Source organism: Grammomys surdaster, unplaced genomic scaffold (genome assembly GCF_004785775.1).
Source record: "Grammomys surdaster isolate TR1022 unplaced genomic scaffold, NIH_TR_1.0 139, whole genome shotgun sequence".
Classification (NCBI taxonomy): domain Eukaryota; kingdom Metazoa; phylum Chordata; class Mammalia; order Rodentia; family Muridae; genus Grammomys; species Grammomys surdaster.
In genome coordinates, this window is record NW_021604597.1 from 3,908,831 (window position 1) to 3,921,269 (window position 12,439).

General features: G+C 44.1%; 1 protein-coding gene across 2 annotated transcripts; it reads right to left on the reverse strand.

Moving 5' to 3' along the window:
• Nucleotides 1–876: 876 nt before the first annotated feature.
• On the reverse strand, nt 877–12,327 carry Nhlrc3 (NHL repeat containing 3). Of its 2 annotated transcripts, none has more exons than XM_028763636.1 (7): nt 12,274–12,327; nt 11,283–11,435; nt 10,635–10,782; nt 7,560–7,760; nt 5,370–5,461; nt 2,318–2,430; nt 877–1,420 (listed from the first exon to the last, which is right to left on the reverse strand). In XM_028763636.1, exons 2-7 carry the CDS (start codon nt 11,397–11,399, stop codon nt 1,168–1,170), a joined length of 924 nt encoding a protein of 307 aa, XP_028619469.1. In that variant the 5' UTR covers nt 11,400–11,435; nt 12,274–12,327; the 3' UTR covers nt 877–1,167. The 2 variants fall into 2 exon arrangements, with proteins under 2 accessions (XP_028619469.1, XP_028619468.1); XM_028763635.1 differs by lacking the exon at nt 12,274–12,327 and adding an exon at nt 11,935–12,161.
• Nucleotides 12,328–12,439: the final 112 nt, after the last annotated feature.

Sequence of the window (12,439 nt, forward strand, 5' to 3'; positions counted from 1 at the left end):
TCCTTAAATGTCTTTGAGGTAGATAAGTGCTAGTAATGACATCAGTTCTTACTGAACAGTGGCATGGGCAACACTGAGGAGGGGACTTATTGCCAGAAGTTGCTCGAAAACACCCACTTGCAAATCTTCCTTTCAGTACAGTGCTTAGATGCTGGCGGTTGTACTTGCTTGTAAAGGGTGACATTAAGCATTTTATAGCAAAAAGACCAAAGCCTTTGTTGTTTTCTCTCTCAGAATCCATGGGAAGTCTGTCCCAGCCCTTCTCTACCTGGATAGTATTGTTGCCTCTTTCCCTCGTATCCCTTGGCCAGTCTGAGCCCAAACTTCCACTGACTGCAGTCTCCATGACCACACACACACACACACACACACACACACACACACACAGCTCCTCCTGTCCATCATGGTCCTCTCGCTCCTGCTCTGACCATGCCCACTTATCTCTCTATCGGACCACAAGGCAGACCACACTGCTTCCTCACTTCAGAATCCTCTGGACCTGGTATGGCACTTTGCATGCATCAAATAACTCAGCAGTGCACCAACACAATCCCTCCCACAGTGTAATTTACGTAGGTTAAAAACTAGTAGTTTCCATTCTTCATATGAAATCAAAAGGTTGGGCTGGAGAGATGGCTCAGCGGTTAAGAGCACTGACTGTTCTTCCAGAGGTCCTGAGTTCAAATCCCAGCAACCACATGGTGACCACCCATAACGAGATTCGATGCCCTCTTCTGGTGTGTCTGAAGACAGCTACAGTGTACTCATAAATAAAATAAATAAATCTTTAAAAAAAAAAAAAAAGAAATCAAAAGGTTATCCCAGGAACCCAGAGAGTTCATTGACGCAGGCAAGTAACTTGGTTACAACCACAGCTCGCCCTCATGACCCCATTTTAGAATTGCATTTCTTTCTTTAAAAGCTGCTTACATGAAGCTGTAGCTCCCTGCTAAGGCAGCTGCCTAGCATGTAGGAAGGGATGAGTTCAATTCCCAGGGCCACCAGAAAGAAAATAATTCTTACACACTTAGTTGTAAAACCAAGTCCCAAAACCGTAAGAAAACATGACTCTTTATGACATAACAACACACTTTTCTGGTAGAAGAAGAGGTAAAAATGACCCTGAGGTTCTGAACTGCTACTTGAAGTTCCTTCCAGCCAGAAGCACTAGGCTCTGAAAGCAGGGGTGCGGCTGTGCCATGGGATGTATTTTTGTATTTGTTTTGCCCCAATTTCTGCTACATAGACAGCTCCGGTCCTTCTGTCAACTTCTAAAAGATGTGGCAGAACCCGATCTGCGAGCTGGATTGTGCTGACCACAGAGCAGTCCCCGATGCTTCCAGAGGGTGGGGCAACCAACACTGACAGCCTACTGAGGTTCAGCTGGGCCACAATCAAGTACTTCCCATCTGGGGTGAACCTAAGAGGAAAGAGAATTGAATAATAATCATCACTCAGTGTGTGTGTCCTTGGCTGCGGGGAACCATGGAGTGGACTGGCTTAGCAGCCTTGAGAGGCATGCAGCAGTGCTTTTCAGGTTAGAGTGCATGGCTGCTGGGGCACGACGTGCCTTCCTGAGAGACTGAAGCACTCCCTCAGGCAAGGAAGATTCCGGGCTGCTTTCTATTTCTCTGTGTTCCCTTGGAAGGTAAGGAAGCACGGGAGCTTACCAGGACAGCTGGCCTTAGACATTGGTCTTGTGTACCCTGTAGAGTTGGCAAACATCAACGTATCCTGCCAACTACAACTGTACTGATCCTGGCAACTGCCATTACATTCTATTTCTGATAAAGGTATAAAGGGTCTGATTACTTTCAATAAAATTGCCACAGCTTAAGTTTTGCCATGGACCCTCCAACTGGCCTGGTTTCATTCCTTGTGGCCATATCAGGTGATCATGGCCCGGTAAGTAGGCAGGTAAGTAAGTGTGGGGTGCTTACACTCTGCAGTGCTCAACAACAGTGGCCATCACTGTCTGAGAGATTCCTCAACGATTTTAAATTGTACATAATTCTGGGATAATAGATGAAGCTAAAGATACGCCTACGTTAAAACAAAACACAACATAACATAATGAAAGGAGAATTAGAAGTTGGGAAAGGTCTGAGCGTGGACTCAGGCTTCGGCCCTTCTATGATTAGAAATCTCTCAGAGGATTTGACAATCCTAGTTGTCTATCCTCTTTGGACTTTTGTTTCCTTCCATTTTCTCTTGCTTAAAATTAACAATAAACACTTCAAAGTTTCAGCCACTCTTCAGAAGAAGTGGGTCACATAACCAGCTAAAACAAGCATTTAGAACAACCAGCAATGATTACCTCACAGCAGAAGGCCCCTCCTCTGTGAAACAGTTGTCCCATGCTCCTAACCACTCTCCAGTGACTTTATCAAATACTTGAAGCCTTTTATTTCCTCGGTCAGCAACCCACACCTGAAAAACCAAAAAGTCATGTCAACTGGAAGGGACCGACAACACAAGAAGAAGCATGAATGGTTTTATCAGCTCCATATAGCTGGTCTCAGTTAGTGCTTAGAGGACCCCAAAGAAGACGGCATCACGAAGCATTTTCAGAAGGGTTAAACACCTTGTCTGCAATGCACTAAGAAGCACAAATGCTACAGTCTAACGTACATCTGCCTCAGCCCAAAGGAACAGAGCTATCGACCACATTAAACACAGAAGTAGATAAATCTTCCACTGAGTCCTCCACACAGTGCAGAAGAGCAGAGACACTGACAAGGGGCAGACTGTCACCATCACTGACAACTGAAGCAGCTCCTAAGCCAGGCACAAGACAAAGAAAAGCAGCTTTGATCCTGGGAAGCTCAGGTGATCCTTCCCTCAGTGTCATTTCTAAACATCTGTCATTGCTGGGATGGGGCCAAAGTACAGAGAGCCACTGAAGGGGAGGAAATTCGGGCATGTTAGTAACACAGAAAGCATAATAGGTTTAATTTCAGTTTTTTATAGCCTACAGTGAGTTATTAAGGCACTCCTATCATAAAGCAGGGAGCTTAGACTTGTTCTCAATAACATTCATGGTGATCCATGGATTATACAATTATAGGCTCACCGTACAGCACAGACCATACCCCTCGCAGATCCTTCAGATTTCTTGTGTTTGTCTAGCTCAGTGCAACCCTGACTATATTCTTCATTGGTGTGTGTGAATTTTGGTAGCCACTGGCTGCTTTAGACACAGTCACAAGACAGTGACAGGCTGGAGCCCACACAAGTGTCCTGAGCTGTGGTGGGTTTGCTCAGGGATTTGGGTACTACTGCCTCAGACAAATGACGAAGGAAGGAACATTCACATCTCAGGATGGAATGGTACTGCAGATTATTTTTCCTCTTCAGTACCTAACACATTTGATCATGGGAAAGCCTCTCTGAGGAACAATCGGTCCTTAACTGTGGAATAAATTCACTTTTCAGAAAGGCTTATGGTGGTGATAAAATGAGTTATGTACAATGTGGGAAATCCCACTAAACTGCTAGACAACATCAGGGTGCAGTAGGGACGTAGCTCAGTAGTAAGATGCTCTCTTGAATGTGAAAGGCCATGGATCCTACCCCACAGCAGCAACAATGGACAAAGAAAACACAAAGTATGTAAGGAATGAGCTGTCATTTCCACAGCTCAGCAGTCTCAGGCTGCTCCTCCAAACCATCTTGCTGGCCCCTAAATATTTTCCTCGCCATGAATCGGATTACATCAATATCTCTCATGCTTTGCAAAATGAGGGTTTTTTTAAAGCAAAAAATAGGACTAGCATCAAGGAAGGCAGTCTGACCCTGACTCCACATGTTAGAGGGCAGCCTGACCCAGACACTACATGTTAAAGGACAGTCTGACCTAGCACTGCATGTCAAACAAAAGCAGTCTGACGCAGCAGACACTGCACGACAGAGAGCAGCCTGACCCAGCACTGCACGTCAACATGTTTACTTATTTAGCACAGGTATGACCTCTCAGAACTTGTGGAGATGAAGCCAACTCCATTCAGCACATGCCCTCAAAGCCTGTAATCTACAGAGGAGCAGCTATGATGTAACAGCAGTAGCTGTAATGCAAAGTACAGTTACCACAGGAAACAGAGAATTTAACATGCTGATGGGGCCTTGGCTGCTGGAAGGTGACCCCTAAGATCCCAAGAAGCAGCTTCTCTGTTTAACAGCTGAACCAAAGCCTAGGAGGCGGCAGTGGGCGGGGCTGGAAGGAGGAAATAGCTTACATCCCCTGGGAGGCTTTTGGTTCCGCCAAGGAAGCAGGAAGAGCAGGAGCTGCCAGAGGCTCTTCCCCTTCAAGATGGCCTCTGCACTCACCTGCCCCGTTTCCATCAGTGCTGCTCCACTCCCCCTCATGAACTGAAGTACTTCAAACTTACTATACGGTTTTCCTAGTAGAAGGCAAGGTTTCTTTTCCAGGTTTTAGATTCACTACCTGTTCCCTTAGTCATTTAAAAGTGATAGAATTACCTATTTTGTTCATTTATAAGTATTTGGAGAACTTCCTCAGAATAGGGCCCAAACATTTTAGGAGTGCACGTACAGCCTGATACAGGAACTTAGAAGAATAACTGCCCGCTGAGCTTGCCTTGAGGTAACTCCGGCTGTGACCAAGGATGGGTTCCCCCACCCATCTCCAGCTGAAACAAGAGGGGCTCGGTGGTGGGGCTTTCCCTTTAAATTGAAAACTGAACATTAAACTTTGAGCCTTGACCAGAGAACTTTGTCTTGGCTTCATTTCCTCTCACCCTCCGTCCCTTTCTTCTAGCCCCCCTTTCAGGTGAATCCTGTTAATCCGTGGCCACAGGCGGCTACACGATAGAATTATCTGTTTTGTTCATTTATAAATATTTGGAGAACTTCCTCAGAATAGGGTCCAAACATTTTAGAAGTATGTGTGCACAGCCAGCTCTAGAGAATTGCTTAGCCCTGCCTACTGTGGTTGCCTTTAACTGCCAACTTGATACAACCTAAGGCTGCCTAGGTAGAGAGCCTTCAAGCAGCACTGTGGACACAGGTTGGCCTGTGGAAATGTCTGAGTGGGGATTGTCTTGTTTGTTTTACTTGACCGGGGAAGCTTGCTGTGGTTGGCACCATTTCCTATGCTGAGGTAGAGAGTTGAGCTGCATGATACCGTGTAAGTGTGAACAAGCCAACACATGTGCAGTCATTCCTCTCTGCTGCTGACTTGGGACAGCAGACATGTTTGAAGCCCCTGCCTTGACTTCTTTTTCTCCCTTTCTTTTGCTTGGTTCTTCTGTTTTTCTCACAGCAACAGAAATAAAAAGAGGATACATACACAAAGGCATGCCCACCCGCCCATATCCACACAGTTCCAAACTCAAGGACACTGTCTTTACCCGACCAACTGAGTCAAGTGTAACGCTATGAGGTATGTTGAACTTGGCAGGTCCTGTTCCATTCTCTCCACGCAGCCAGAGGATCATGAAACCTATAAAGGGTAAACATATATGAATAGTGAAACATGTTATTTCCATGTTGATTTTGTCTTGCAAACTGAAAAGAAACATATTACACACTTGGGTATTCTTTCCCGGCTTTGACTGTCTGTCTAACTCATATTTTCCTTCAGTCTACCATTTCAGTATCTTGGCCTGAGCTGTTCTGACCTCAAAGGCACTGTGCAGAGTTCCTGCACTTTCCTTCAAGCTAGTTACCTCTGTACCAAAAGACAAGCAAACAAACAAACAAATAACTCCTCATTTTTGCTCAATTGGTTTTTCTTTTCCTGAGACAGAGAATCATGTTATGTAGTCCTGGCTGGCCTTGTACAATGTAGTTCAGGCTGGCCTCAGACTCTTAGCATTCCTCCTACCTTAGTTTCTTAGAAGGCAGATATTACAAGTGTGTACCACCGCATCCAGCTATGGTATACTTTCATGGTCTCCCTCTATGCACTAGAGGGCCAGTTACTAAAGCCTAATGGATTGAACTCTCTTTCAAGACTGGTCCACACCTAACACACTGTACCTGGGAACATGGCCTTAGACCACATGAAGAGGGCAAAGTTACACTGCTACAGCTGAGGAGAGGAAAGGAAGGGCTCACCAATTGAGCCCTCAGTGGGAATATCATCCACCCTATATATTTCAGCTTTTGTGACTTCTGGATTCCCAAACCATGACAATAAATTTCTATTGTCTAAAGTCACTTTCTTTGCAGTCTTTTTTTTTAAACCACTACAGGGAGCACCTGTGTTCAGTCTGTCCCTAACTTTACTGCTTCTTGCTTTTACAGAATCTCTGGATGCCTGCTTACCTCCTGTGTTAGAGACCAAGTTCATTCCTAAGGACAGACTCAGCAGCAATAGCTCCCAATATTTTGTATATCTAAAAACATATTTGGAATATCTCTGTCTTACAGACTACTAGCAGAACACAACTATGAAATCCTCGGAGAAGCTTTAATGGAATCCCACATTTCCTTTTGGCTGCTGAGAAAGCCATGCTGTTTCCATCCTGGCTCAGGGCTCCCATGGATCTGGACACCACCTCCAGTAGTGCCCTGCTGGTCCTATCCAACGGCTGCCTCTTCAGGAAACTCTGATGTGCCTCTCCAATTTGGGTTTGTCTTCCGGTTCCTATCCTATCTTGAAAATCTCTGTCACAGATCAGTTTAATTGTTCTGTTCAGAACAGACCTGCTGCTGTGGTGGCTACTGAGGGCTACTGAGCAGGCACTGGTTAAAGCCTTACTGTTAGACTGCAGGAAGTCCGGCAGAGATCTAGTTTCCTGATTTCCCCTTCATAAAGAGGACAGAAAATCTCCAGAAGTTCTTTAAATTTCACACCACCTCAGTTCCTGTGAGGGTCTCCTGGCCTTGGAGAACAAGCAGGCCCCTGAACAGAACCATTTCTTGTTGGTAATCCCACCAATCTGATTTCAGTTTGCTTTGTGGCTATACATTGTAATGCTAAATTCTGTTTCCCAAGGACCATTTGTCTCAAGAAGATGGAATTCTCACCTATACCAGCTTTTCTTATGCAAACCTTGCTCCTTAATTCAAAACCATTTGGCTGAATAAAGATGCCAACAACCGGTAGCTCAAGGCAGAATAGAGGTGGGGTGGGGGGTAGGGGGTTGGGGACTAAGGCAAAGACCACAGAGGAGAGAGGAGAAAGGGTATGTGGATGTGAGCACATGGCCCTTGGGGGTGGGTGGATCTGAGCACATAGCCATGAGGGTCAGCCAGTTAGAGTAGGAGCAGCCTAGGCAGAACATAGCAAGTGATACCTGGGGATTATTGACAGAGAAGTAGACAAAACAGTATAGAATTGATATCTACCTAGCTCTAATTCTAACGTTTATTATAAATATAGATGTTTTATGTCTTTTATTTTGGAAGTAAATGATCTTAGGGTGGGGTACAAACCCTAAATAATATTTTTAGCAACAGATTTCCTTGTATTTAATCTTTACACACAACTTCATGTGCAATATGGTTACATTATACCACACAGCAAACAAATTAAATTCGATTTATAAAGTAGCATCCTTATGGTCATGATCATACCAAGCTAAGGCATTTACCTTGGGATAGTTTGACCAGTCTGTTATTCAGTCCCCCATCTCCATCCACAATGTAAATCTCTCCTGTGTCATCTACATATAATTCTGCAGGGTTGTCAAACTGCAATGGGTTCAAGCCAGTGCCCTTCTTGCCTGGAGTTCCCAAGACTTGAACAAGATCACCCAGGGAATTATATTTTTTAACAGTATGGCCATAGGGTCCTGTAGAAAAAGACAAGCAAGTGTCACAAGAACTGCACTGAATTCACATCTTCTATAAGCTAAAGACAAATCTTTCACCAGGCTGAACAGAATCAGGAGCCAATAGATTTGCATATTTAAGAGTAACAGGTGGCAACTAGCAGCCTTTCATAAGGTATGAGCAAACCTGGAGATGAATTAATCTAATCTAATCTCTCCAAAATAAGACTCTAAACACAAAAACACTGGCTCCTTACAGGGAAAGCTTAGGATAATTTAATTTCTTTTTAAAAACACTCTGTTTGGCCAGGTGGTGGGACACACCTTTAGTCACAGCACTAGGAGGCAGAGGCAGGCAGATCTTCAAGGCCAGCCTGGTCTACAGAGTGAATTCCAAGACAGCCATGGAAAGCTACACAGAGAAACCTCAGTTCAAAAAGCCCTCAACTCCCCAAAAAACCCAAACCCAAAACAAACAAACAAACAACTCACTGCTTGTAAAAGAAATCAAGAAGGAACTAAAAACAAGCAACTGACGTTCAAAGCTGTTATTTCAATCAATCATGCAGATTTTAAATTTTAGTGAATCCTCAAAAAGTTCTCTATAACTAACACTATTTTTTAAAATTACATTTTCTCACAGCAGAAGCAAATTCAAAATTGAACTCATTTCTTAAGGGAAAAATAATCTTGGAGCTAAAATGACCTTACACGTTAAAGAGTAAAGTAAGTAAGAGCAAGTAAGGGGAACCATGAAGCAGTCCAGAAGGCGGGACTGACTGACTGGTGTCCAAAGAGTGAAGTCAAGGAGTGACCCTGCATTCCAGCCCTACCCCAGAGCCTCACATGCTACTTCACTAGATCTGAGTGCTAATGCTGAAGGTTTTACCCACAGAGAACACTAAAGTGTCAGAGAGAGCACACCTCCAAGTTTCTAAAGACTCGAAAAAGGGAATAGAGTACTTATAATTGTTTTAAGTGGTTGACTTGAAGCCAGATCTTCACTTGAGGAAATCAATTCATTTGAAAATGGGACAAGCATAAAAAAATAGTTTCTCTGATCAGAGGGTGGAAAACAAGACGCAGTGAAAAGAATGAGCTCATCTGTGCTGCACTTATGGGAACCAGTGATGTTTTCCTTCTTTTTAAAGGGCGACATGAACAGAATAAATTAAAATGAAAGGACCCTCACAGTGAATTCTGGGGGCAGAGAAGACGAGAGAAATAGTCGAATCTCATTACATTATTGTATAATCAGCTATACCTTCAGGAGTATTTATTTCTGTACATGAGTGTTGGCCCACAGGTATGGATGAGGCTGGAAGGCATTGGCTTCCCTGTACCTGAAGTTACAGATGGTTGTGAGCTGCCACAGGGCACTTGGAACTGCACCCAGGCCCTCTGGAAGCACAAGTGTTCTAGACCATTGAGCGTCGTTCCATCTCCTGGATTCAGTTTTAAGTTCAAGGCCAATTTTACTGGGATTTAACAGAAAACCTCCAGGGTACCCAAACTGTAAATCTTACAGCCGCCTGGGAAAGGAAGCTAGAGAGGAGGAGCTAAGGAAGCCACACAGCTAGAAGCAGCCTCATGACAGAAAGGGAAGTGAGCGGTCAGCGAAGCATGCCCTGGCTGTGGAAAGTACCTGAAGGGAGGAAAAAGAGATACAAGGAAAAAAGACAAAAAGTCATGAATCTTAGAAAAGTGGGCAGCCTTAACACTCTTCAGCTGCCACTCTTGAAATGTTTAACCAGCACTTACCTTCCAAGATAAAGATTTAACTAAATGGATGGCCTGCTCACTACCTGAAGCCTAGAAATATTTTGTGTTCTGTAAACAAGAGTGACAACATAAAAACCCAACCTTCCTGATGCTAAAGCGTGGTATGTGCGTTATCAAGCACTGGGGAAGCAGGATACCCTTCAAGCCAGAAACATAACCAGACCAGCAAGGGCACTAGCAACATCTGCCCTGACTCTCCCATTTCTGCCAGATGGCCAAGACAACAAGCTGTCTCTTATATTAAGTAGGACACACCAGCAAACAAACATTTGTCTACAACTTCTGCAGCTATAAAGCTACTGAGCCTACCTTGTTTTTCAACAATGTATACTAAAAATATCTGCTGGTAGGAAAGTTTCAGACATGCTTAAGTGAGTGGAATTTCAAAACCGTTCATACCAGTTTCTGCTCATCTCGAGGCAGTAAATTGTGGCTTCCTATCACTTCATTCGCCCTTTCATGAGACAGCCAGTATAAACACGAGTTAAGAGTCCACTGATTTCTCTAAAGACTGACATCTGATTTGACTTCACAGAGGAGGTACAGACTTACTCTGAGATTAGCAACTGAAGGTTCAAAGAAGAAAGGCTCTGAACTGGGAGGATAGTTCAGTCTACCAGGAAAACGTCTGTCACTCAAGAATGAGGACCTGGGTTCTGTACCTAGAGCCAATGCCAGGAAAAAACAAAAACAAACAAACAAAAGCCTGTTGAGTATGCGTGTGTGCACTGTAATCCCAGCATTGGGAAAGTGGAGAAAGGAAGACCTCCGGGGTTCACTGGCCACTTAACCTACCCTGTTGGGGAGTTCTAGGCCAGTGAGAAAGACCTTGGTTCAAAAGATAAGATGGATTCCCCTGAAGAATGACACTCTGCCTCTCCCCCACACACAAATAAAGTTCCCTTGACAAATTTAAAAGATCATGATTATAGTGTTATTGAATTTCTTGATTATACAGTAGTGTGATATAAATTTGTAGAAAGACATGATTTTGGGAAATGTTAAATTATGATTAGATTCAGCAATGCTAGCCTTAAAATGTATAAGCAAGAACATGGACAAAGATATGACATCTATCTAGGAAGGTAATTTAATAGACAGTACTACACATACCACTTCCTACATCTGTGATCCAGACGGACTGTTCATATGACGTGCTGGAGACAAACATACCATGGGGTGTGTCAACTGTATAATTCCAGGCTCGTAGGAAATATCCATCCTCTGAGAACACTAATACCTTGGGGATGTGATCCCCTCTCTGAAGGCATACAAAAATAACTGCTTAGAATCACTCAATAGGAATGCTAATCTTTACTTTTGTCAGAGAAATTAAAGGATAATTGAGAAATCTAGAAATGTGTAAAAAAAGTGCTAACTTTAAAACTTACTAATAACATGGAATGGACACAAATGTAAAATGTATACTTGAAGCCAATTCAGAAATAAATTGAATAATTAGCATAATATAAACGCAATGGGCTATCTAGGGTGGGAAACACTCCTTTCCTTCTGTTCATCTCTTTCTTTTGTCATGCTCAGATTGACAGTTCTTTTTTTCTCTCCTGTGTGCTGTGATCAAATTGAATATATATAATTAAGATAAAAAATCTCTAGTTGGGGAGACGGCTGGGCAGATAAAGGTGTTTGCTGAACAAGCCTGACACTAATTTCCAAAAGTTGACTTTAGATAACCACATTCACACTCTGATCTCTCTTGAACTCACAGGCTCACATATAAAAAAAACGCATTCTACTTACTTGAGCTACGTAAACTAACCCGTTGAGGGAGTCAACTGCAACACAAAATGTTGCACCAGTGAAGTATTCTGAATTCTTGGGCCAACCCAAATCCAGCCGGAAAAGAGGGTCCTCCATTCTCCAGGAAATGTGAAAAGAAAATGTCCTTGAAACCTCAAATAAAATCAAAATACTCAGATTCAGTTTGACAACCAGAAGGTAGCTATATTGAAATAGGTTTGTAGGTCTAAAGATCAAAACCACTAGAAAAGTTTGCTAACGACTTGAGAGTGTAGTAGGGGAAGAAAATTCGGTGTATATACTATTGAAATGATATATTTACTTATTTTTATTTAGACTTATGTGTGTGAGCCCGCGTGAGTTTATGTGCACCATGTGCCCACAAAGGCCAGAAGAGGGCATCCTCCCTGGAACTGGAGTTACAGTGGGGAAGTGAGCCTTCATGTTGGTGCTGGGAACGAACCCGAGTCCTCTGCAAAAGCTGCCAGAGCGCCCAAACTCTGGGCCACCTCCCCAGCCCCACATGCATACTTTTTAACGCTAAATGGGAAGACGAGTCGTCTGCTGCTGAGCCCCGGGAGCAGGTTTGGGACCCCCTTGGGCTGCACCTCTCGGCGCCACTGACACCCACAGCCCTCTGCCTGCTATTCACCAGAGAGCCACAGAAGCGCGAATGCAAAACCAGGCAGGAAAGGAAGAAGACGGCGCCTGCCAAGCAGACCCAGGCTCTCGCCATCGTGAGGGTCCGGGAGGGGAAGGTCATCGAGGCCTGAAGCCGGGTCTGGGACACAGGAAGCCTAAAGCGCCGGAAAACTAGACCAGAGCAAACTCCTAAGACCAATTCCGGGTTTCTGGCTCCTTGCCCCGCCCCAAAGTCAGATGCTCAGCGAGTAGCCCAGTGACCCCAGCCCCCACACGGAGGCGTTCCTGGCCCCAGACTTCTTTCAACCACTAAGATGGCGGCGTCCGCAGATCTTCCTGACCTACTTACCGTTTACTCGTTTAAACTCACATTCAATAATCAAAACAGAGCACCGCAAAACTGACGAGTTAGGGGACCGTGCACTAAAACAATGACTATCACGCTCCGAAAAGGACTTTTGTTACATCCGTTTCACAAGTATTCAGGCGTCTGCCGTGGATGCCTATGTTCCCAC